Source organism: Ornithodoros turicata, unplaced genomic scaffold (genome assembly GCF_037126465.1).
Source record: "Ornithodoros turicata isolate Travis unplaced genomic scaffold, ASM3712646v1 Chromosome16, whole genome shotgun sequence".
In the NCBI taxonomy this organism is placed as follows: Eukaryota; Metazoa; Arthropoda; class Arachnida; order Ixodida; family Argasidae; genus Ornithodoros; species Ornithodoros turicata.
In genome coordinates this window covers 304,702-331,994 of record NW_026999320.1, presented here as the reverse complement: position 1 = coordinate 331,994, position 27,293 = coordinate 304,702, and the positions used below count along the sequence as shown (strand labels likewise).

The 27,293-nt window shown below is 45.6% G+C and overlaps 1 protein-coding gene and 1 long non-coding RNA gene across 2 annotated transcripts in view; one reads left to right on the top strand and one right to left on the bottom strand.

Annotated features, from left to right (window-relative positions):
- LOC135372645 (sperm-specific sodium:proton exchanger-like) overlaps positions 1 to 27,293 on the top strand; it is a 261,452-nt gene that overhangs the window by 69,797 nt on the left and 164,362 nt on the right. The window contains exons 9-11 of the mRNA XM_064606149.1: positions 13,698 to 13,779; positions 14,717 to 14,913; positions 19,576 to 19,686. Of these exons, the coding sequence (XP_064462219.1) occupies positions 13,698 to 13,779; positions 14,717 to 14,913; positions 19,576 to 19,686 (390 nt within the window). The remainder of the gene's footprint in view (positions 1 to 13,697; positions 13,780 to 14,716; positions 14,914 to 19,575; positions 19,687 to 27,293) is intronic.
- On the bottom strand, positions 4,715 to 5,778 carry LOC135372617 (uncharacterized). Its single transcript, XR_010416031.1, has 2 exons — positions 5,460 to 5,778; positions 4,715 to 4,860 (listed from the first exon to the last, which is right to left on the bottom strand). It is a non-coding gene; the product is annotated as an uncharacterized LOC135372617 (long non-coding RNA).

Below are 27,293 nucleotides of genomic sequence, written 5' to 3'. Positions count from 1 at the left end.
TAGTCCGTCGAGCGCCTAGGAGGGGAACCCTGTCTGAGTCGCAACTTTGAAGGCCCTGGGTGCATCAGGATTAACACTCACACATCGTGCCGTGGTTGGTATGTGGCCTGGAGGACGTACTGAACCAAAATAGGCGATGACATTTCCAGAATTTGACTGCCTTTGTCAAAAAATTGTAGTCTGAACATGGGCGATGTGCAAAAATCGACGGAATCCCCATAGGCGCAATGCATTAAAATTCATTTGGCCAGGGCGCACTAGGCTTATATTCTGCTGCCGCCTTTCATGTCTCCAGGGGTTCTTTACATGGTGTTCTTCTCTATTAGGCGATGACATCTTAAAAATTATATTCTGTTTTGCTGTTAATTGGCATAAACGCTGTCTCCCATTGAATTCACATCCTGCAAGGCCACTTCCCGCATAGCGGCTGGGTATAGTGACGGCGGGGGGGGGGGGGGGGGTAGAGTGCGACGGCGGGGGGGTGACCGCGAATTTTGGGATTGGAGTTTCGGAAAGCCACGAAAACCTCAGTGCATCCCTGTCGTTCTTACGAATTTCTACCTGTAAAAAGGCCTTCTCGATGTCTGCCGTTAACGCAATCTTGTGTCTTCTAAACCGCAATAGAACGCCTACCAGGTCGGCGTTCATCTTCGGCCCTTTCTCCAGATGATCATTCAGGGACGTCATCCCTTTGCTATGGGACGACGCATCAAAAACTATCCGGACTTTCGTAGTTTCTGAAGTGTTTCTTATTACGGCCCTGTGAGGCATGTAGTACCGAGTGTTGAAGCTATTATCGTCTTCAGCCACCTTTTCTGCATGCCCCTTATTGATGTAGCTTCTGATCGCTTCGTCGTACTGCGCCCTGAATCCGTCTCTATCTAGCCGTCTGACTAGGCTCCATAGTCCGTCCTTCGCTATCTCATAGTTGTTCTCTAGGGCTGACATGTGTGCTTTCCAGGGCAAAGCTACTTTATCGCGGCCGTCCGTCATCCGAATGTTGCGCTCAAATTCCTCCGAAACCGCCGTGTCGTGATCTGTCTTGCTGGAGGCGTCGCCCGTGATGCCTAGACTTTCTAACTCCCAAAACTTATACGTCGAAAAGGGAAAAAAAATAAAACACTGTCAAGGAGCCCGCTAAGAGGGAATCACACACGTAACATGAAAAACGGTTAGGAGCAACTAATATTTATTCGAACAAGAACTTTCGTGCAAGAGACTGCACTTCTTCAGCTTACACAACTAAGTGCGACACGAGTATATATACCAAGTGAACAGATACAATAAAACAGGTTTCCAGAACTAAGTAAACACAAAACAACCAGACAGTAATACAATGCATCACGTGAGCAACCGTCACATAAGAATCAGGAAAGAGAAGGTGTATGGGTAAATGAGACATTCGGAGAATTGGGGTTCAAAAGATTTGGTGGTGAAAAAACGGGGGCACAGGCGGATGTCCAGCCGTGTACGAGGGGAACACAGGTTTTGTTGAACTGCGTGGGAAGGTACGGGTGACCTTATGGGCTGCAGGGAAAATGGAGCTAAGAATGCTAAGAACAGAAGGTAAATGGAGTAGCTTAGCTGGATGATGGGTTGAACAACTGCAGAGGACTGCCATGAACGTTTAGTCCCCGTGGTTTTAAAGAAGAAAATTTAGAAATGAAGAAGGACTCGCGATTTTTGCGTTTGCAATCGGTGGTGTAGCCAGATTCCAGAATTGCAATGGACAGGTGTGTATCCATGTCGTGCCCGGGATGATTAAAATGTATAGCAACGGGAGTGGGGCGATGATTGACAATGTCGGATTTATGACCGTAAAACCTCTGACGCATGGTGTTGGAGGTTTCACCAATGTACTGAACATTGCATTTCATACATGTTATTAGATAACAAATGTTAAAGGAGTTACAGTGCAAAGATTGTTTAATTTGAAAGGTGTAGTTGTTTATGGTACTGGAGACCGAGGTGCAGGTAGAAATAAGATTACAAATTTGGCAGCGTGTGCCGTTGCAGGGACCCGAACCAGGTGTTGTAGTACGGCGCAAACGCGAAGAAGTAAGGATATTCCGGATATTCCTTGACCTGCGGAATGTAACAATGGGGGCAGAAGGAAATAGTTCTTTCAATTTTTCGTCACTGTGTAGAATGTTAAGATGGCGCTGGAAAATAGTTTTCGTGTTACGAAGGGCTTTGTTGTAGGTGGTCACGAAAGTCATATTTCTGTGTTCCTCGTTAGGTTGGCTGGAAAGAAGTAACTCTCTGTCCAGCGAGCATGATTTGGTGAAAGCATTTTCAATTAGATTGCTGGGATAGTTACGCTTCCTGAAATCAGCAGACATTTCGTGGGCGCGTCTGTGGAAATCGTCGGTATTGGAACATATGCGCTTGAGTCGTGTGAACTGCCCAAAAGGAATATTTCTTTTCTGGACATTGGGGTGATGACTACTAAAATGAAGATACTGGCGTCTATCGGTTGGTTTCTTATAAAGGTCGGTGACTAGTTTTCCAGACCGAATGGAGACAGTGACATCAAGAAAATTGATTGAAACATTGGAACAGTTGCAGGTGAATTGGATAGTGCTGTGCAAGGAGTTGAAGTGTTCAAAGAAAGACAATAAGGAAGAGTTGTCACCTGGCCACACTACAAAAATGTAGTCGATGTATCTCAGGAAAATGAGCGGCTGTACGGGGAAGGATTCAAGGGCCCTCTTTTCAAAATGACCCATGAAGAGGTTTGCATAGTTAGGTGACACGCGGGATCCCATCGCTGCGCCATGTACTTGGACAAAATGTCTGCCATTAAACTCAAAGTTATTATGCTTTAGGACCAATTCAAGTAGTGGGATGACCGCAGAAGTGTGGAGGATGTCGGAGGGAAAAGAAAGGAGAAAGGATTCCACTGCATTCAGGCCCGTGGGGGATGTTAGTATACAGTGATTTTACGTCCATGGTTACCAGTGTGATATTGGTCAGATCTGAGAACTGGTTGTTGATAGAATTAATTTTAAGGAGAAAATCATTTGTGTCTTTGACGTATGAAGGAAGTAGTGGAGGTACATGTTTTATACAATGGTCTATCAGAAGGGAAATCTTTTCTGTTGGTGTGTGAATGCCTGATATGATAGGTCTGCCAGGGTTATTTTCCTTGTGGACTTTTATAAGGAGATAAAATGAACCAGGATTAACGTTTTTAGGCTTGATGAATTCTGCTATATGGCGTGGTATTAAATTGTCATTAGCGAGTGCGGAAATCTTTTTGTTGATTATCTGACAAAACAAGGGTGTAGGATCATTATCAAGAACCCTGTAGAAAGTAGTGTCGTTGAGATGTTTATTGGCCTCATTAATATAGTCGGAAATGTCCATGACCACAATTCCCCCTCCTTTATCCGCAGGCCTGATTACTATGTCATCCCGTGTTTTAAGATTACGTAAAGCAATCCTCTCAGCTTTGGATAAGTTAGGATTTTTAACGTTAACTGACTCGCCGACTAGCTTATTGATATCGTTATAGACCGCCTTGATGTAGTTGTCGATCATGGGACTAGTTTGTGATGCGTCAGGGGTCCAAATGGAGGGCTTCTTAAAAGGGTTCGTGTTGGTAATTGCACTGCCATGAAAAAATGTCTGCAAATGCATCCTCCTACCTAAGCTTTGTAAATCATTCAGTATGTCGAACTCATCAACAGAAGGTGGGGTGGGGACAAAGCTAAGACCCTTAGACAAAACACTAATATCAGCTTGATTTAGCGTGGCACTGGACAAATTAAAAACTATGTCATTTGAGCATGCCGTGGGATATGTAATATCAACTAAAATATCGCAGATATTGAGATCATTAACGGTTGTGAGGTCTAGCTTGTCACGTTTAGCTTTCTTGGATTTTACAGATTGTAGTTTTGAGAGCTTATCAGACGCAAAGATTCTTAGTTCCGTCACTTCGTTGGGCCGTAGTGTTAGTGCTAGTTGCGTAGTTGGTTGTCAATGTCCTTAATTCGGTACGAACTCTCAGTACGCAAAATTTTTAACAATTCTATGGATGCATGCTTTAATGAGCTAGACCATCTTCTAGAGCTTCGAGGAGAGTGGAATGTAAATGCTGGGGACGCATGAACAAGCAAACCTTTGGGAACAATATTCTGTGCTATGCAGTCGGAATACTAATGAAGATGAGACACAAATCTAGCTTTCTTATCGATTAATTTACGTGCTTTGAGGAAGGAAGCAGACCTGTTATTGTCCATGTCCAGTCACCGAGAGCTCCTGGTATTATACCTCCTGGTATTATACCTCCTAGTGACGTTCCGAAGTTTCTTGGTGCGTTGTCTACGCGCACTTAGAGCAGATGTGGTTCTGGAGGGGATGGTGGACTCAACTGATGGCGCAGCGATGGGATCCCTATTGGAAATTCCTACTTGACTCCATATGGTATTATGACACCAGGTCCTACATGATGAAGGAACCTACATACAAATAGGATCCTGTTTAATTGTGGGTCCTACATGCAAATGCGATCCTACATATAAACAGGATCCTATTTGGTTGTGGGACCTACATGCAAATGCGATCCTACATATTAACAGGATCCTATTTGATTGTGGGACCTACGTTGGGTCCTACATGCAAATAGGTTCAAGGCTCTCGTTGTGATCCCGTATAATTTGTGCACCCTATTGTGCTGTGTATATTAGGAAATAACAAATCATGCAGCTTCTATTTTTTATTTTTTATTGATATCGTTCATCATCCCTGTGACATGTCTGTTGAACAATCACACTCTTGCCTGATGTACAGCGTCTTCAACACCTTTACAGATCATGCTAGATGACAGCTCTAAGATATATTTCTTGTAGGCATCTGAAACAATAAAGTGAGTTAGGAAGCTAGATTTAACAAGGGATAATACATTATGTGTCACATAAAATATGCCAAAACTCGTGCACAGGTTAACCAGACTTCCCACATATGCTGTTACTTGAGGTCCAAAGACAATGGCTTTGTTTGTTAGCAGTAAGATCAATTAACTATGACAACTGGGGCTACAGCAAGGGTGTCAGTAAGGCATTACCTGAACAGGGTGAAAACAATGCACGTTGAGTTATAATATCCGCAACTATTTACATTCTGTCATATTCCTTCCACACTCGGGGAAAATATGCATGACACAAGCTGAGTTATTATGAATTAATAACCAAAAAAGGAAGATCTGTATCTTTAGAGCACCGGTACCCTGTAGCAGGGCCGCAGAAGCATCACACATGATATCAACCTGATGTTAAGTGATGATACAGGTTAACCAACAGGGTAAGAGCACAAGATTACAGATGGAGGATAAGGAAATAGGTAACAATAGGGTAATAATCGCACTGAGCGGATAAAGTTATAGGAACCCACACGCTAGGAAGAATACAAAGCAAAAGGTGCACGAAACATGGCATTACATGCACACAACTAACCTTCAATTCACGAAATCCAACAGCTTTCGGTCTTCCAAGGTACACACACAGAAACAGGTCCAGATACCACTAGTAAGGCATGAAATACAGTCACAGCACTGCGGGGCACCAAAACCACCAAAACTACGACGAAAGACGCTTCCCGAACGAGAGCTCTCTGGACATGCGTCCGAACGCTTCTATGATTTCCCTTCCAAATGAGCTGGAGGAATTCCAAGCTCCAACGGCGCCACCTGGCTGTAACGGCTCTCTCCACCATGCTCTCCTCGCGCTACATCCAGAAAGCAGAAAGTCGCGCGTACGGGTGACCAGTGCCATTGGAAAGAGGACGTTTTGCCCGTCAAAATAAGTCTTCAATCACATTTCTACGCCAACAAACAACCGACATCGAAAAAAATGCCCCCAGCCCCATGTATAACGAGCCGCTTTTGCCATCTTTGTCCTCACTCGAGAATGGAGAGAGATAAAAAGATCCCGCAAGTTTCTAGCCGTTCGGTGTTCGGAGTGCACGAATCCATTAATAGGTGATTCAGATCTCCCACAGGGTTCAAACCTAAAAACAGGGACGAAGGTGCGCAGAAGGAGAGTCAGCCTAAGGAATTTCGGGAATAACGCCATAACCTGTAGTAAATAGACGGAAGGTGCGAATTGAAAAGTTGTAGAGCAAAGAACGAAGAACACGCATGCAAAATTTCCAGTAAATTGGACGTTAGGTAAGCGAGATTACGGCACTAAAGGAACGGCACCCACGGAAGCGTCTCCGAGCGGCGTCAGCCAGACTTGCTGGCGCCAGTGCCATGACCCTCCAACTGCAAAGCCCATATCTGGGGAACGGAGAGTCTCGCGCTTACGGGATTAAAGCGGTTGGAAAGAGCACGTCAAGAGCTTCAAAACTATGTCAAACACGACTCTGTAGGTGCGATGGAAACGGTTTTAGGGGAAAAACAGCCGGCAGTCCCATGTATTGGGAGGAGTGTAAACACGGAAACCGGTAGCTCGAGAACCAGAAGACTTTGACAGCTGTAGTAAGTTTTGCCACGTTCACCGAGTTGAGGCGAGTACACTCTAGAAAGATGAAAACTGTCCGACGAGGGCTTCCGTCCGAAAAAGGGCATCAAAGCTTAAAAAAACAGAGTTACGAACGCGTCTCTGCCCACAACCCCCGAACCGCTAAAGACCGACTCATGGTTCCATTTGACCGATCGTAGAGCGACTCAAGTCCTACTAGGACGGAAATTCTGGCGTCGACATGACCACCGGGGCGGATGTTACGGAGCTCCGAATGTATCGGAAGTGCAGACGGAGGCCTGGAATTTTCAAGTATCTCGACTACTCTTAGGATTTCCTGCGAGCCGTGAGAGTGCACGTGAAGGCGAAGGATTGGGGAATCCGTCACAACAAGCCACGTCCTGATAGAACCGGTTTAGTCGTAGAAATTAGACCGAAAACCCCATCGACACCGCAATGTCGCTCGATGGGGTTCAACCGCCACCTCGACCTGTTGCGCACTGTTGTCGAAGTTTGTGCTTAAATAGTACTCAAAGGAATGCACGCATCATTGTATGCTTGATGTTTCGTCGACTAGTAATGGGCATACTCTATGCATGTTCCATAAATGAATGCAACCAGTCCATTCAGTTGTTTTCAACCTAAAAAAATATATTCATTTGCAGTGGTTCTAATAGAATTCGCACTTGATAACCTGCCGTATGTGTGCGCGTTGGCAAACATGATTGAATATGACTAGTTCGTTCTGGGCCCCTGTTTTGAAGGAATCAAATAATGTTTGTTGCTGTGTTAATATATCACTTCCATATCTCAAAATAATTCCCTACGTCCTCCCCACATGAAACCAAACAGGCCACGTAAGATCTCCCATAGCTCCTTTTTGATGCCTTGTAGGATCCTACAAGTCTGCTACGTAGCCGGATATAGGCGATGTAGTGTCCTACAACTCTCCTATATTGCCGAATATGGGACAAGTAGGACACCACAACTCTCCTACATAGCCTAATATGAGACATGTAGGATCCTATGACTCACCTATATGTGAATTAATATAGGACATGTAGGATCCCACAACTTTCCCACATGATACAAAATAGGACATAAAGGATCCTACATCAATTTGTATAGGATAAATAGGATCGCATACAACCTATTTGGCTTTTTTTTCAACAGGGATCCCGCGTGTCACCTAACTATGCAAACCTCTTCATGGGTCAATTTAAAAAGAGGGCCCTTGAACCCTTCCCCGTACAGCCGCTCACTTTCCTGAGATACATCGACGACATTTTTGTTGTGTGGCCAGGTGACAACTCTTCCTTATTGTCTTTCTTTGAACACTTCAACTCCTTGCATAGCACTATCCAATTCACCTGCAACTATTCCAATGTTTCAATCAATTTTCTTGATGTCACTGTCTCCATTCGGTCTGGAAAACTAGCCACCGACCTTTATAAGAAACCAACCGATAGACGCCAGTATCTTCATTTTAGTAGTTATCACCCCAATGTCCAGAAAAGAAATATTCCTTTTTGGGCAGTTCACACGACTCAAGCGCATATGTTCCAATACCGACGATTTCCACAGACGCGCCCACGAAATGTCTGCTGATTTCAGGAAGCGTAACTATCCCAGCAATCTAATTGAAAATGCTTTCACCAAATCATGCTCGAGAGTTACTTCTTTCCAGCCAACCTAACGAGGAACACAGAAATATTACTTTCGTGACCACCTACAACAAAGCCCTTCGTAACACGACAACTATTTTCCAGCGCCATCTTAACATTCTACACAGTGACGAAAAATTGAAAGAACTATTTCCTTCTGCCCCCATTGTTACATTCCGCAGGTCAAGGAATATCCGGAATATCCTTACTTCTTCGCGTTTGCGCCGTACTACAACACCTGGTTCGGGTCCCTGCAACGGCACACGCTGCCAAATTTGTAATCTTATTTCTACCTGCACCTCGGTCTCCAGTACCATAAACAACTACACCTTTCAAATTAAACAATCTTTGCACTGTAACTCCTTTAACATTTGTTATCTAATAACATGTATGAAATGCAATGTTCAGTACATTGGTGAAACCTCCAACACCATGCGTCAGAGGTTTTACGGTCATAAATCCGACATTGCCAATAATCACCCCACTCCCGCTGCTATACATTTTAATCTTCCCGGGCACGACATGGATACACACCTGTCCATTGCAATTCTGGAATCTGGCTACACCACCGATTGCAAACGCAAAAATCGCGAGTCCTTCTTCATTTCTAAATTTTCTTCTTTAAAACCACGGGGACTAAACGTTCATGGCAGTCCTCTGCAGTTGTTCAACCCATCATCCAGCTAAGCTACTCCATTCACCTTCTGTTCTTAGCATTCTTAGCTCCATTTTCCCTGCAGCCCATAAGGTCACCCGTACCTTCGAACGCAGTTCAACAAAACCTGTGTTCCCCTCGTACACGGCTAGACATCCACCTGTGCCCCCGTTTTTTCACGACCAAATCTTTTGAACCCCAATTCTCCGAATGTCTCATTTACCCGTACACCTTCTCTTTCCTGATTCTTGTGTGACGGATGCTCACGTGATGCATTGTATTACTGTCTGTGTATACTCTTCTGCTTGACGCACGTCTTGGTGGCTTGTTACCGCACTTCAATGACTTTCGTGAGTTTAGCGATTTTTCACAACACCTAAATCGCTGAGAAGAGAGTTCACTTTTTTTTTCAGCGCTGTCCTGATGGACTTTGCACATGCAAGATTTCGTTTTATTAAATACTTAGGTGCTGTAGTATGCTCACGGCACTCTTTCGTAAGGGGTATGGGTTTTGCTCCCGGCGCAAACTTCAGAGCTGTCTAACGTCGGAACGCCATGGTCCTTGACGCTAATATGTGACATTTCGTATATGCGTACCACCACAATGATTTGTCCTTTTGACAATCTGCGATAGTCGAGCAGCATTGCTGTATCACTTGCCGTGTAATGCACCAACTGCGTTTAGTAATCTAGTGACGTTGCGCACAACCAACGCAGTTCCGGATCAGTTCGCCCGCTTTCCCTGTAACACCGTTTCATGTTCTTCAAAACTAGATGATTCTGCGTGGAGAGACGGTACGAAAGTTAGCACGATAATCAACATCCGAACCTTAGCCAAGGAAGCTACACCACAGCGACACACCACAGACATATCACCGACGTCAGCCTCCAACACGTGGAGCTCTCCCGAGCTCTCCTTGAAAACGGTTCACCTTTTAATAAAAATGGACCACTCTACAAATACACACACCCGACCCTTTGATTCTTTACCGAGCGAGATCATCTGTTACGCGCTCAACCTCCCCAGATGGGAATAATTTAGAACCCGATCACGCATTGGTTGCTCCCGCCAATTCTTACAGAGTTATGGGCTTCACTTATTGCCGGATGATTATTTCTAGTGTACGCTTGGATATTTTATGGGTGGAAAAGTTGGCCTGTACTTTCCGAATTACAGATCACAAAACTCCAAGGTCTGTTTTGTCGACGAGGGAAATACGGGGGAAGCACACCTCGCCGCCAATCTTGGATGCAGTGGCCGAGCACTGTCGAATGAGCCTGTTGCGGGGATCAGTTTCCAGCTGTAGATACCTATATGGTGACAAAATCAGCACTCGCAGCCTCTGACGGCAGAATAGATGTGCAGTTAAAAGTTGCACCACCTCATATGCGTCAAATATAGCTGCGCGATTTGTAACTGGCAGTTTGAAATATCGACACACTGGCATAGGGCTAAACGACTGAAAATGCAAACAATAAAACCTAATACTCGTGAAGAACTTGACATCATAAAACTAGTATTTGACTCTAACGCACACTCGGGGGCACCACATTTCAGATCACAAAGGCGGTATCCCAACAAAAAGACAAATATCTTGATTGTCGTTGTGATGTGTATGAATTTCGTTTTACCAAAGATCAACTTGTGAGCAGAATGCTTTACCTCAGTGTGTTTGTACGTCATCTATTGAGCAGTTGAGAACACTGCGTAGTAATTATTGCCCGTATTGCACTAACGGCCTAGTCTTATGAACTTGAGGCGATTTACGTACGTAAAAAAATGAATTGAATCAATCCAACATCCTTCAGAGAAACAGTGTGACCTTCGACCCTTCCTATGGGAGCTTTCCTTTCAGCATGCTGAAAACAGTTGGGCGATTCCACGCGAAATGATCCAGCGGACCTGCTCAGTCTTCACAAAACTATCGCGAATGTTTACGAAAATTTGTGTAGCTGTCCCTAATAGTGCAAAACGACACACCACGAAACATTTCTTCCCAAATCTCAATGTGGCGGGTGCTAGACACGAGCAAAGTTCGCAGCGATGGCGAAAACCGTGCCTGGCGTGAACGGCAGTTGCGGCTCATAGAAAGCACCTGGAACTGTGCGGTTTTCTTTTGCGTATAGAGGAAACTATGCTCTACACAGCGTTCAAATCCCGGTTGTCGTGCTGTAATTGGTGCTGGTATACAAAGGCCAGAATTTCGCAATTTTCCTCCTACTTCGTGATTTTTTTGTGGAAAATCAAACCATTAAATTTTAATGAATATTTGTCCCTGACAAGGCCTCGTGGAACAGGAAAAATCGCAAAACACGTAACTCTTGTAGTCATTGCAGGAAAAAAAGAGGAAATATGCGATTTTTCCAAAATTCGCTACAATCGAGCGTAAAACACCCAATGAAGAGGTCGGAAGAGACGCCTGGAACCAACGCAGTTTTATAGAGCGCGCCTTCCTCTACAACATATTAAAAAATGAGAGAGAGGAGAAAATATTTTTTTTTTTTTTGTAGTAGAGGGTATTACGGCCACACTGACCCACGTTGCATGTATCCGGTGGGATGCTATATTTGTTTCTTGGGCTCCCGTTTTAATTCTTCGTATTTCTGATTTTTTTTCTGGTTGGTTTTCAATATCACCAACCTGGTATTTCAACCACCCGGACCAAGGGAACATGGCTCCAGTTGAGAAGTTCCAATTCACCAGTATGAATATTATAGGCGTGTAGATGCGTGTTCACTTGATGAGAGTTCCCTTTAACTGTCACATTTAAATGCTGAACAATTCAGCAAAAATATTAACCACGAAAAGTCTAACAAATTATAACGCTAGAGGAAGAGACGAACGTGGAAAAAAGTCATTTACATGGCAGCACTGGAAACGACGGAATCTCGTGGTGGTGGTTCATCGTCCATGCTGCCCTAGGTTCCAGTGAGGCTCACAGCTATATAAAGCCTTCCACCATTCGCGTATTGAAGCGTATACCCGCGGATATCCGCAAGAAACTTCTGGGTTTGGATGAAATATGGACGCCTGTTGTGATCTGCGGATCGGACGCGGATGGCGCCGGCTCAGGAGCGGGTCAGACTCGGATAAACCGCGAGATTGCGCCATCAGTTTGCCTCACGCTAGGTACAGAACATAGAGTACAAGGTGTACGAAAGTCGATTGCGCATCTGAACAGATCTCTGCGTCTCGAGTCGAGGTGCGCGTTCGGCGCCGATCTTGCGTTTCACTTGCAATAAACTCTACTTATCCCGTTTGGTGCAAAATGTGTTGCTGTGCTTGGTGCCGTATAATCTTTCGTGGAAGCTAAATCTGTACTTGCTGTCGTGTATCCTTTGGTAGCATCATGAATGCTCAAGACCTGTCCTCGCTACAAAAGCTATGCCGCTCCGGGGTTTTCACTGTCAGAACAAAAAAGAGGAAGCCGCCCGTGTGGATGAAGTTTGGCGACAACTTTTTTTGTTGGCCTTTTTTGTTTCTGTTTAGTGCTGACGGGAAATAACGTTTATTTGCTGGAAAATGGGCCTGATATATCGAGCATAGAAACTGAACTATTGCTGCGTGCCGTTGGAGACGCGGATTTTTAGGATACGATTCGGATGTCAAAAAGCTCATCCGCGCACGGCTTTAGCTCACACTACAAAAATATTACTTAGACCTGCGCATCACCGCTAATCCCCAATCTCCGTTGCCGGCACCGCGCACACCGGAAACAATGCCATAAAATTAACCACCCAGGATTGCAATACGCGTGTTATGCTACAGAAGCAAATATTATGGTAACCTTGCAGAAGTCTGTGCCACAGCATATTGCTTGCTCATTAAAACCCAACCAGGACAGAGAAAAATTAAAAATAAAACGAAATAAAACAGGAGCCCAAGAAAAAAATATAGCACCCCACTGGACACATGCAACGTGGGTCATTGTGGTCGTAATACCCTCTACTGCAAAAAAAATATTTTCTCCTGTATACGAAAAAACACCCTCGAGATTTTTTAATATGTTGGAGAGGAAGGCTCGTTCTATAAAACTACGTTGGTTTCAGGCGTCTCTTCCGACCTCTTCATTGCGTGTTTTACGCTCGACTGTAGCGAATTTTGGAAAAAACGCATACTTCCTCTTTTTTTCCTGGAATGATTATGAAAGTTACGTGTCAGGCGATTTTTCCTGTTGAAGTATTCATTGGGACCTCGTCAGGAAAAAATATTCATTAAAATTTAATGGTTTGATTTTCTACAAAAAAAATCGCGAAGTAGGAGGAAAATTGCGAAGCTTCCGGCCTTTGTATACCTGTACCCATTACAGCGCAACAACCGGAATTTGGACGCTGTGTAGAGCATAGTTTCCTCTATACGCAGAAGAAAACCGCGCAGTTCTAGGTGCTTTCTATGAGCCGCACCTGCCGTTCACGCCAGGCACGGTTTTCGCCAGCGCTGCGAAATTAGCTCGTGTCTAGCACCCGCCACATTGAGATTTGGGATGAAATGTTTCGTGGTGTGTTGTTTTGCACTCTTTGGGACTGCTAAAAAAAATTCGTAAAAATCCGGGATCGTTTTGTCGGGGCCGAGCAGGTCCGCTCGATCATTTCGCGTGGAATCGATCAGTTGTGTTCACGCATCCTAGGAGTCAATGAAGATGCATAGGATCGGCAGCATATTATATAACTGGAAGATATATTTGATCTTGACTCCTGTACCTGATTTTTTGAAGAGCTGGCAAAAGTAATGGGCCGAATATGCTCTATGTTAATTAGTTTATATTAGCATGAAAGTGTGCTTCGCCAAAGGCTACGTACAGAGTCTCATATTATCATGTGACGATCTGTGGAAGGACATGTGCAAAAGGACAATAACGCGGACCGCACAGGGTACCTGCACATATTTATTCGTAATTTGCACTGTTTCAGCTCATCTTCCTTCGTACGATTGCCGTTATCCAATTAAACCTGATCTTGACCTGCACTCTCGTCAAACTGCTGAAATATCTCGGTAAGTCCTTCCACTCTTATCAAGGCATGGCTTGCGCAAAATATAGCTACAGATGCTTTCTCTAATTTTGTGTATGCAGTGAGAGCAGTTTAGCACATATTTCTGAACTTGTAGCTCATGGGAGAAACTACCTTCGGGGCGCATCCCTGTATAGATTCCGAAGCTTGCTTTTGTTCTGGATATAAAAATGACACTTTTCAACCGGGCACAAATCACAAATTAAGTATACTCTCCAGGACCGCAAGATCTCTTGTGACAATACTTCAGCACCTAACTACACAGATAATGTCGATATGACACATTTAAATGAGTGGTTGACGAACCAGTATTCAGATGACATGCGTTTTCGACGATCGCAGCATTTCATGGAGTTTGAGAAGGATCTCTTAGAGGGGCTACGTCGTCCATCGAGGGCATTTCCGAAACTACGGTGCCGCTTTACTCCTAGTTCATCACCAACAATAACGCTGAAAATTCTACTCGAAATAGTGAAGTTGCGTCTGTGCGAATTCATGTAATGCATGACAAGAGCAGACGACGCATGTAGGTATTCTCTATGAAAATCGGAGAAAACATCACTTGAACACGGTCAATCGGAGTGACTCTGGTAGGCTTCTTGAATGTTTTGCTTAGCATCGGACGTGTACGTTCAGCCAGGAGCGTAGCACAGTGTTACACGCCATATGGCCGCAACTGAAACTCTGCGTATTCACCGAGTAATTTTCGCTTACTATATTGTGGTGCAACGACAAGCAGTTTTCGGAAGAGAGTTTATCGCCAAGCAGACTGTAAGTGACCGTGAACATTACTGTAACTGTCTTGTACACAGCTTTCCGGATGCGATAGTCGCTTTAGGGAACTACTCTTTAAGCTTGTATTGCTTTACGGCTTGAGAATGTGCATGTCCTTGAAGTAACATATCAGGGTTACTCGGAAGGTTTTCTCAACCTGGACGACATCGAGAGAAGCCGCATGCAGAACGTCATGACATCCTTATGGAGGACGGCTAAGCGATCTAGACGAGAGCAACGGATGCAAGCTAGGTTCAATGGAGCGGACTGGCAATGGATTGAATGCCACATTTACCTGCCTGACCGACTTTCCGAGGGATACGAGTTACAGGAAGAAGGCGAGGTAACGTTGACGGGCGTTGACGGAGCGGCGTCATTTTAGTGTACCTCCCAGGTCCATCAGTTGGGAAGCCTGAGACTATGACTTCCCTAGACAGCCATGGATATGGTCCACCAGCTTCCCTATATTTATACCATTTTCCCTATAACCAGGGTTCTGGGTTTCGGAGTTTTTCTTTTTTTGTCATATTGGGGGATTGGCATTTTGGAATTTACTTCTTGCAGATAATTCGGAGTTGTTAGTCGTTTGCTTTTCCTAACTGAGTTAATCAGCGAAAGTTTGAGAAAGCATGACGCCTGTGAAGCAAAATCTTGACATTCGTTGACAAACTCGTCATCCAGTTTTCATGATGGAAAGTAATTGTTGTGACGCTGGAACATACAGGTGGACAAACAAGACAGAAACCTCAGGACAGAACAGTTGGAATATGGCAGCCGTCGAAAAAGCCAGACAGCCGAGGAATGTCAAACACGCATATCTCGATTACAGGTCGAGTGCCTTCACCAATTCGACCACGCTTGCATCTGGGTCATTCCGCCAAATGATCTAAAGGTCTTGCTGGATCCCCCGCACTTCTGGAGCAAAAAATATCGTGGATACCCTTTGGTATGAATAGACATTTCCCGAAGTTTAACAGGGGAACATTGAGCCCCAGTCATTTTACTCGGGTAAAATTTTTCGGTAAGCCCGAAAACCATAGTATGTTTGAAATAATCGAGCGGGGCATCGCTCGCGTTAATATAATAATAATTAATAATTATGGTGCTGAAACATAGGACTGGGTTTGGAAAATGTGCTGAAGAAGCAATTCTTGGGAACTTTTAGTGCCCTAAAACGCACCGGCTATCCGCACTCTTTCTTGCGAATTTGACATTTTTTAAATCTACTTTACGCAGCAGCTGGAATTTTTGGAAACTTTGTGGCCGTTCACGAGGACCCATTCCACAAGCCAGCTGGTTTTTGAAGCGCTCAATAGAGTAGTTTTTGCCATAGTACACATTAAACCTCGCGATTTTCGTGAAAGTTTGACGTTTTTTACGGCCCATATTGAAAAGAAAGCGGTCGTCATAGAACAGTCATTTGATATTCATTGGGTAAGGGAAACCCTCAGCCAAAGCATATAAAAAAACGAATGGTACTTCTTGATAAGCGCGAGAATTTTTTTTTTCGCTCTCCGGCGGAGGGAGAGCGTTGGTGAGCATCACGGGCCAGGCGCGTTGCAACGCGACAGCTCAAATACGCCGCTGCTTGTCGCACGGTGCCAAGAACGATAACAAACAACATCTTTATTTTGAGAGGAAAAGTGGGGAGGTTCATCGCCAGATCGCCAGGCGATACTCTACCCCATTCCTGGTGGGGACGTAGGGAGTAAAATAATGAGCCCCTCACAATAACGATCGAAGTGCGATGGTGCTTCGATAACGATAATACACACCCTATAGAAACACTGCGGAGCGTCCTGTAGGATAAAACTGTAGTTCGGCATCGGCTCGGAACTCGTTTATAATGAGCTGCTTCGCAATAACGATAGAAATCCGATGGTGCTTCAAAAACGATAATTTGGATTCGTGGGTACCGGTCTGCTGCATTCACGACCTACTACCAATGTCGCGACAGGAAAGGAAACTGCCTCCAGCAGTATAGCAACGCGAGTGGATAATTTGTATTACAAACCCGACCGAAACTTGTAGCCGCGTGAAAACGTTTTTACTTATCATTTTCGTATGAGGTGTACAAAAGCAAAACGTCTGCAACGCAAATAAATGGCCCTGCTCAGCACCCCGGTATGCGCAAGGTACACAAGGTGACGTCCCATAGTTGCGTGCATCATATACGTAGTCTACAAAGTTGAAAATTTATCAGTGGAAAAAGGGTTGTTCTCCTGGTCCTCCATGGACAGTTGCCTGATTTTGGAAACAGTAGCCTGCGGTGTAGGTGGCAGCACGTTGTACCCGTTGTGGACGTTGGTAAGCTTGGCATATGCCGTCAGTTTATTCCGCTTGTAAAAGGCAAATAAGATGGGGACGTTTAGGAGACAGCAGCTTTAGAGGAGATACGAATCTTCTCTCTGAAACCCAAATCCCAACGCCACGTGAGCATACGTGTCCTACGTTTTATTGATCTGTGGCTGACAGAAAAGACCTTGTCGTGACGATTTTGTCGATCACTTGTCTCATAAATTGGAATCACTCAAATAGCACCACTACGCGGCAAAACAACAATCAAAGCTCCTTCGGAATCTCGGAATTTTGCCGAAAACTACAGTTTTATCGTACAGGACGCTCCGCAGTGCTTCTATAGGGATCAAGGACAGGCCACTATTCATCCGACGGTATTTCACAACCGCTTCCCTGGTAATATAAACTTGCGTCACCGTACATTCGTTGTGATATCAGATTGTTTACGGCACGACAATGCCACGGTCTATACCTTTCAGACAGAGCTCACACTGAGAATAAGAGCAGGCTATCCTCGTGTTAATAAACTTCACTACTTCACGAACGGCGCAGGTGCGCAATAAAAAAAAATGTTTCGTCAACCTTTGTCACCATTGCTCGGATTTCAGCATAAGTGCGTCGATCATGGCACTTCTATGCGACCTCACAAGGGAAAGGGCCCTGAGATGGAGCTCGGACTCTGAAGAGGCTTGCTTCTTAAGCCAGCATTCAGAGGCCCTTAGAAGGTTACATACTGAGAACCGTGGATCTGTAATCTGTACACCTGGGCAGAGACAAATCTCGACGCCATTACATCGATCTGGGTGCCGGGAGAACAGGTAGTGCGGCAGCAAGGGGCGCTGAAGAACCGCAACGACAGCGCAAGGGCCATGCCTGAAACAAGGAAGTATCACTGCTTCGAACCGTTAGCCGCTCTGAAATAACCGTGCACACAACATCCATTCCCAACAGCATCGGGTATTCCGGGTGTTCAAAGAAAGCCAGAAACGCGGAGCTGACTTCTACTGCATCAAATGCTGGACATAATCTTGAGCGCCTTCACCGTGCCAGTGTGCTGAGCACGACCATTAACTTGCGTTGCAGACGTTTTGGTTTTGTACAAGTCATTTGAAAATGATTACAAACGTGTTATTAAAAGTGTTTTCACGCGGCTTTACGTTTCGGTCCCGTTTTTAAGGCAAAGTATCAATCTCGCGTTGGTATACTGGTGGAGGCAGTTTCCTTTCCTGTCGCGTCATTGTTAGTAAGTCCAAATTATCGTTTTTGGCATCGTGTGAGACGTAGCGGCGTATCTGAGCTGTCGCATTGCAGCGCGCCTGGCCCGCGATGCTCACCAACGATCTCAATCCACCGAAGAGTGCGCGCGCCTCCGCGTAGTACGTTGAGCGAAAAAATATTTTGTCGCGCTTATCAAAAAGTACATCTTTGGTTTTTTATATGTTTTGGCTGAGGGTATCCTTTAGCCAATATATACCAAATGACTGTTCTACCACCTCTTTTTCAAAATTCGCCTAAAAAAACACGTGAAACTTTGCAAAAATCGCCAGGTTTAATTATTACTATGGCAAAAATACTGCACTGACGGCTTTAAAAACCAGCTGGCTTGTAGAATGGGTCATCGTGAACGGCCACAATGTTTTCGAGAATTGCAGCTGTTACGTACAGAATATTTAAAAAATCGCAAGGTCGCAAGAAAAAGCACCGATAGCTGGGGCGTTTTAGGACACCAAAAGTTGAAAGTTCCCCAAAATTGCTGGCTCAGCACATTTTCCGAACCCAGTTGTCTGTTTCAGCACCATAATTATGCGTGTAACGCGGGCGATGCATCCGCCCAAACTATTTCAAACATACTATGGTTTTCGTGCACACCGAAAACTTTGACCCCATGTAAAATGGCAGGGACTCAATATTTCCCAGTAAAACCATTCATTCATACCATAGGGTATCCACGAAAATTTTTTGGTCCAGAAGTGCGGAGGGTCGAGCAGGACCTTTGGATCATTTGGCGTGGAATGACCCATCTGCTTTCTGCCTCATTTGACGAGACGGCACGGGACACGCATTCATTCTCACTCTCTCTCCTAGTCTCCTGCTTTCGGAGACACACATACGCGCGTCGTACATGTGTCGTATGTATGTGTGTGTGAAAGGAGGATAACTGTAGGAAGAGAGAGAGAGAGAGAGAGAATGCGTATCCAGTCAGTCAAATCCCAAGCAGCACAATGTACTGAAAGTCGAGTGCAATAGGGGTGGACGGTATGTGTCTTATCGATGTCCCTTAGTTTCACGAGTCTGTTCAAGGCCTTCCACCTACCCGTCCACCCCTATTGCACCCGACTTTCAGTACATTTTGCTGCTTGGGATAACGCCCGCAGGGTTGTCGTCGGAAAGCGGATGTCAGCGTGACCGAATTATTCAAGGCGCTCGACCGGAAAGCGAGATTCGTGGTTTAAATGCCGCCCCTGTCTGGCTTTCTCGACAACTATCATACTTCATGATACAACACGTCAATATGGTCGCAACTTTCATGTACTGTATACAAGAGAATCGCGTGAAATTGCAGACAGTTATCTTTCGTGTGTAGTTGATGAAAATAATAGGGACGTCTACTTCTGTGAAAGGTTTCGTGAGATAGACGGCAAATTCTTTCGGCTAAACTACCGAGCACTACAGGAGTGTTTACAATGGTTATTTGATGTTCATGCAGACGATGGGCAGCGGTCGGCTATACATGGTTCCCATGTCACCAATACCAAACTACGTAGATGGCCAGAAGCGTGCCCGCATCACCCTACCTGCTAGTACATCGGTTCCTCTGGTAAAATGTTCTCGTTTCTTTGCCGATTATTGATGCGCCTTGCTTTCCTTTCTTCGTGTTTCAATATTGGTCCTACGGGCTGTTATTGGGTTGTTATATATTTCATTTGACAACTAAATCATAAAATGGGCAAAGGAGGCCCTGTAGCAAGTTAGAAAGGGAACCTATACATATATTGTACACTGTACAAAACGTACCGTAGAAATCGTACAAACTCAAGTGGTGAGAAAGCAAAGATATTACAGAGATCGAACAGAGATACAACAAACCGGAAAAGCAGTGGTGACGTCACTCGGCTCGACCCATGGCGAAAGGAAACTTAGGAGCGGCCGTCTCGAACAAATGTGCGTGGGACCCCAGTGGCGGTCGCTGCAGTAAAAACTGCCATTACTTCCTGCCCCCGACGTGATTTACATCTCACTGTAACGCAGGACGGTGTCCGCGTAATCCTTGGCATATTTTATGCTCGGATTCTTTAATGCGTACTTCAGGACAACCCTAGATACACCCGGATATATGGCTGAATTTATTTTCATCCATGGGGACAGCTAAGTTATTGGGGTCACGTGTGCAATGAAGTGGTAGACAGGGCTATCCCACAATCCTACGCTCCAGCTGCGAGCGGTATCTCTGCCTGCTTTCCATAGAAATTCATGCGAAGGGCCGCTCCAGTGTTTCCTTCCTTCATGGCTGGACCGCAATTCCAGCTTCACTTTTATGTGGAATAGGTCGCCCTCACTCATTACTTCTCCATGTAAGGTGGGCGCGAAGCAGCATTATGTATCAGTAGCCGATATTTTAGAAGTAAATATTTTTGTCCCGAGCATTTAGAAATGACAGTTTGTACAAACAGAGGCGTTACTGGTAACGCCGCTACCGTATTTCCTACTTTTTTTTCGGTAGAGGAGTGCTATCCCGCGGGATCAGGGAAGTAGCGATAGCGCTATATTTGAAATTGATAACCGAAAAAGTATTTCCGCTACCAATACGGGTACCGCTACTTTTCATAATATGACAGACGTGGGACACACAGGAAAAAGCGAGATAATGGCGAAGCAGGGTTTTTACTTTTATTCATTCTAGTCACTTGTGAAACACGCAGGCTGATGTGATGGTCTTTCTAAATTTCACAAACTTTCATAAGCTAAGCGCAATCGAACATTTGGGAATATAATTTATGTTGTTCTGTGCATTTTTTAACTTTTTACCTAACGTATGCGAAACACAAAGGGACTATCCCGAGTCTGCTGGAAATGAGATCCTGGTAGTTTAGTGGACCCAGAGGTTGATTTCGACACTTTGGGGCTCCTCTGGGAAAGCAACTTACCGCCTTGGCTCCTGCTTCCGATAGGCGGGTGGTCCAGGAAGGCCCGGCCACACCTATTAGCTAGTTGCCATCTCCCTTTTCATTACTTTCTCTTTTCTTACCTTCTACTTCTCCATTTCTGCCGTTTACCTTCCTTGGCGGCTAATGTCAACATTGTGCAGTCTTTTCTTTCTTTCTCGGAGCTGCACCTGGGTAGAGTGTGTATTGATGTATAAGCGTGAGAAAACATGTTCGCCTAGTTGGGGTCGCTGGTGGCCGACACATCAGCTGCACTGATGCACTTCCTCCGCTTATGGATTCCATAAACTCCCAAAAACATGATCGGCGTCTCAACAAGAGGCACCGCACCTATGTATCCCAAGAGCACATGCTCAACATCTTCACTCCTGAATCGTGGTTGGCCAAGTCCTTCTGCATGCAGAGGACGAAATCGAGCCACTTTGTAAGATATCCCGCTTTCTGATAGAGAAAAAGCTGGAAAGGGTTATCGGCAAAACTTACTATGTTAAACGGGTACCAACTCTGACAAGGTCTTGCTACCCATAGGTGACTTGCAAATCGAAGTGAGTAACAGAGCAAGGCTCGGCTCTCCTCTCTCAAACTAGAATTGTCGATACAGTGATTAATGTACCGAGGCACGTAAACAAAGATGAACATAGTAAAAGGTGTGATACCTGACGAACAGGTGCTTGACTCTACTGAGTCGGAGATTCAAGGACTCCGAGATCAGGGTGTGGTGTCAGGCAAGCGAATTGTCATACATCGCGATGGTAAAAAAAAATTCCATCCATTCTCATCCAAACATGTTGTTATTACAACTGCACAACCTCCCTTCCACCCTAAAAGCAGTATACGTTATCTGTTACGTGCTACCTTTCGCCCTAAACCACGCCGTTGCTTTAAGAGCCAGCGCTTTAGGCACGGGTCACAGGTCCGTCCTGGCAGGGCTACATGCCCAAAATCATTTCACTCTGAGACAGATCATGTAGTGGAAAGCTGTCAGAAAGACGTCCAACGCGTGAATTCGAAAGGTGTCCATCCTTTCAAGACTCAGAATTCGGGACAGCACGTAAAGCAGGCTTCACCTCTTTATATCCCCATACAGCCCATCTATTAGGACCCTGAAAGCGCATGCAACACATTCAGCTGACTGCTATCTGCATTCGTTGGCTTGAGGCACCTTGCCTGTGGCACTGCGAAGCTTTTAATTAGTTTTTAGTTGTGAATGTTGAGATCTTTGAGGTTCAATCGAATTTTCCTGAGGAGCGGGTGACGGGGAATGTGTGCACGCAAACGCAGGAAGTGTCGAGCCGTTTCACGTTCACGTAGAACCTCAATCGGGATTTCACCAGCTTCAGCCAGTACTTGCCGTGTTTCAGCCATTCTTGGAACTCCGAGGCAGCGACGAAGTCTTCGAGCAAACAGGGACCGGAGGGTATTTAATGATGTTGTTGATATCCTAACAGGCAAAAATTGGAGAAGTCTAGCACTCGCAAGTGGATAAAATAAGTATTCAAAGACATTCAGACATTTATTTTACTGAAAAACAAGCTTTCGGACGGTGTCCGTCCTTCATGAGGTGCGATACATTGAACACTTGGTAGAGATATTTATACTCATGTACATCAGAAAAAGGGGACGACAGAATAGGAAAAATGAATAGGAAAGCTGTAAAGCACAGTCGCCCTCACCAACGCCGCGTGAACTGCGAGCAGGGAACGCTGATCACAGCCCCATCCTGAACCAGAAAGATGTTGAATTGCGGGGAGCCATCGCCGCACTTTAGTTTCAAGGTGTTTAATGTGGCGAGCCCAGCGCAAGTCCGAGTCGATTACCACGCCAAGGAAGCAGTGGAAGCGTACCGGCTCAAGCTTCTTTCAACCCAACCCTTCTAAACCAACCCAAAGAGGGAAATTTGCCATAGCTTTGCGCGTGAAAGAGAGCACGACACACTTTTCGGGTGAAAGGTCTATCCCAAGGTGCGTGATGTACGTATGGACATTATGTAAAGCGAGCTGCAGGCGGCGCTGTATGGCTGGGCGTGGGCTGTATGGCTGGGACCCCTGGAAGCGACTTCTATCAAGTAGCGCAGAGGACACGCCAGACTCTCACTGGCTTCATAGCTATGGACATTATACCGCCGGAAGCCCCCTGGTCTCTGCCGGTACCGCCGACTTTTGTAAGCCTTCCGAACCATCTGGAAAGAAGAGATCAGGTCCCCCCTCAAGTCCTCCGAGCTCATTTTCATGCTTTGGTAGACGAGAAGTTTCCGACGTTTACGGCAGCATATACCGAGTCTCTTCGTCAGCTGGACTCTCGCCCCTTGTCCCTAACGCAATTGCTTGGTCCCTGGCCCAATCCCGCCCAGCAACGATCTGCGCTCAAAGCTCTTTTGACATTTCTGGACACCATCGGACTTCGATCGTTATTGTGAAAGGGCTCGTTATTTTATTCCGCACATCCCCACCAGCAATGGGGTAGAGTATCGCATCTGGCGATGAACCTCCCCACTCTCCAAAGTCAAAATAAAGTTGTTGTTGTTTCAGTTTCCATTGAGGTTCGCAATTTTCAACATGTAAAGAAGGCCTCATTTGCTGCACTGAAAGAGATGTTGTGAAGCCCACCAGCAGATATGCGCCATGTATTCCAAACACCTCGCTCGTGAAAAGTTTGAGGGCCCTCTGAGCAATCGGATGTTTGGTAATATTTATGAAATAGTTGGTAATAGTGTGTGTGTTTGTTTGTGGATAGTTTGTGCGTGTTTGTGAACTGGAAGGTTTGCAAAATGAAAGTGTACTCGAGTAGCAGGCGCGTCAAGTCTTACCGGAGGCGCGGTCTCGTAAAATGCACCAGGAGCACCTCCAACGTACAGCTTGAAGAAAAGAGACCAGCTCCCGTGGCATTGTGGTGAGGATGATCGCTTTCCCTGCGAGACTGGGAAGTTTTCGAAAGTTTTTCGAAAACTTTCGAGACGAATGTCGGTACAGTTTCCCCTGAAGTCGGCTCTAGACGCATACTAACCCTCCTGTGCCCGACTCCTTCCTCTCTCCGATGTCCTCTCTCCATCTGTTCACGTCTGTACGCCGCTCGCAGCCGCAGCCGCTTTGCGGTGCTAAAAAAAGAATTAACGTGCCTCCGACCTGCGGAGCGGGAAAAGATCCATCCTAGCGGCGCTTGGGGGAAATAGATAGTGCTTCGACTGTTCCACTTGTGCTGCGGGGGTGTCCTCCTTGTCACGAGCTGTTGACTCGGCATTACCTTCAGCTGTGCTTATCATCGTCCGATCATCGTTTGATTGGGTTTGTGGCGATTATGTAAAGATGTGTACTTGCCGATTTCGCACGGGTGCGATGCCGTTTTTTCAGTGATACGCGAAGATCGTGGCGTTCGCTGAGTGCATCCTCATTTGCTTGATATTTGTTTTATCACATTGCTGAAAATGCCCCACTCAGCGAACGCGACCACTTTCGCGTGTATCCCCAAATAAACGTCTCGCTGATAACCACAGCTGAGGATAATGCAATGCCAACAGCTCGTGGCAAGCCGGACAACCCCACACCACAAGTAAGACAGTTGAAGCAGGCTTTCCCTGTATTATTCCTGAGCGCCGCTAGGGTGGCTTTGTCTCCGCTCGGCATGTCGCAGGCGCGTTCAAGTTCACTACGCTGCAAGCTGTGCGAATGTGCAAACAAACCTCTTCAATTAGCATGAGGAATCAAGCAATTTTTGGGCACCATACATCTATACGTAGAGTGAATGTTGTCGCGGCTGCGCTGTGGGGATTTATAGGGTCGCAGATAACGTCGCTTGCTTGATGCTTAGTTGGGATCTTTCCAAATTACCATACAATATTGGACCCACATTCGCTGGTCATTGGCGATACGGGTCCAATATGGGACACGTTTTGCAAGGATTTCCCCCACATGGTTAAAACATGGCCATATGGGCCCGATATTGCCAAATTTGAGACAATATGGGGAAAATCCTGGCAATATTGGCCCCATATTGCCCGTATACACCCATATTGACTGAAAACTCCGAAAACTCTACGTACCCGTTTTGTGCAAATGCACAAGCTGCACGGCAAGCACGACGTTGAAGCGTGTGAAATGTCCAATTGAATACACATCCAACAACTTTCCGCATATGATACACATCGCTGCAGACAGTCGTTAACTTGCTTCGCGATGCCAATGCGAATCGGTCGAACCGACTGAGAGCGAGCGTGGTCGTTTGAACGAAATCACGCGTCCTACAACTAATCCGCATGCGTGACAGTCGAATCGGACGTTTCATGCGGGCTAAAATGTCGCTGGTTCCTCTAATGCCAATGGAATTCCGGCAGGGTGAAGTAAAAAAACACAGTGCTTCACAGGAAGCGATCCCCAACAACAACTAATATGCAATAGATGTACGATGAATGTCCTAACTCCGTGGCCGGACTCGTCTGTCTGCTGGATATCACTCTGATATCCCCAGACCCCATCTGGTGATCTATGCCCCAACAACACATGGCAGTCCTCAGGATATTCGATGTACGTCTGAAGATGTTGTGATATCTTCTTTTTTTTTCTTTTTTGTCTGAGATCCAAGCGCTGGGAGTGACAATTTAGTGAAACCTAGCATTTTTTGCACCGTTAGTGTGGATCGGTAGTTCCGAATTAAGGGACAAGAAAAAGTGAGGGTAGCTGTGACAGTAGAATCCCCTCCTCTACGAATATCAAACCATATAAACGTGCCTTTTTTTGGAAACATCGAAGAACCAGCATAGTCGTGTTTCTCTGAATATCCGAACTCTGCAAGTGCGCACAATACGTCAGCGAACCTGCACAAAGCGAACAACCAACGATGAAAGCGGAGAAATTGCAAGCAGTCCAACAATTTCGTTTGATTAATTAAATTCACATAAGTAATATACAATGCACTTTAAAACTAAAATATATTATGACTGTTTTATTAGGTGCGTTAGCTGGAAGAAATGGACATCCCTGTGGATATTTCTCAGACGTCCTAGAGGACTATTTCTCGGATTTGGACATGCGAGCGCACATATATTGGAACGAAACGTGTTATCTCGGGGATATCTCAACATCCAGCTCCAGACGTACATCATACATCCCTAGGAGAGCCATGTGCTGTTGGGCTGGATGTCTATCGGACGTCAATGGGGACTCCTTCTTTATCTGACTTGGACCTGTAACCGTACATATGTCGGATGAAACTCCCAGGATATCCCAACGTCCAACTTCTGACATACAGCGGGTATTCATAGGGCAGCCTTGTTGTGTTGGGGATGTCTCTTCTGCAACTCTAGGTGTTTTCAAGTTACCACAAGCATTATGAGTTGCTGAGGCGTATGTCCGTCACCGTCACGAAAGTGTTTCGCTCCTTTGTACTCTAGGAGCGGGTTGGAAATTTTGTATGTTGGTTTGTGGGTGGTATGCACATGTTGGACGGTGAACGACTGAACACGCTTGGAGAACGTCTTGGATAAGGCGGGCGAGGAACCGGCGGCCGCGATCGCTGACGAGCACACAAGGAGCACCGTGGCGAAGGAGCAAGCTATGTATGAAGAAGTGGGCTATTTCTTCTGAAGAACCACTCCGAAGGGGTGCCGTCTCGAAGTAGCGAGTAAGGTGATCACTGGCAACGACAACCCATTTGTTGCCGGTAGGAGAGACAGGAAAGGTGCCAAGTAAATAAATGCCGACGCGGTCGAAGGGTGCATGAGGTGGTGACAAGGGTTGGAGCAGGCCGGAAGAAGGTGGGGAAGGTTTTCGTCGCTGACAGGAGATGCAGGGCGAATGGCAGGACGAGTTGGTGGCTGCTTCCAGAAAGCTGAACGTTGAGTTGTCGAGTTCTAGTGAATGTTACAATGGCATTGCCAAGCATTTTGACTGTTTCGAACGATGTGGATCATCTGCGGGAAGTTGTTGGATGTAACGACGTATTGAATTGGGCATTTCACACGCTTCAACGTTCAACCTTTCCTTGCGGCTTCGGCATTTGTACGGGTACGTGCCATTTTCTGTATTTTCAGTCAATATGGGACCCATATTGCCCAGTTTCAGCGAATATGGGGGAAATCTTGGCGAAACAGGCCCCATATTGGGCTCGTATCGCCTATTACCAGCCAATATGGGCCCAATATTGTGGGGATCAATGGTATATATTATATCGGATGATGTTTTATTATTACACGGGCTCTGTGTTGGCGTTATCACAGAAATATTGGCGTAATATGGGCGAAATGGCCAATGGTCCAATATGGAGCCTGGTT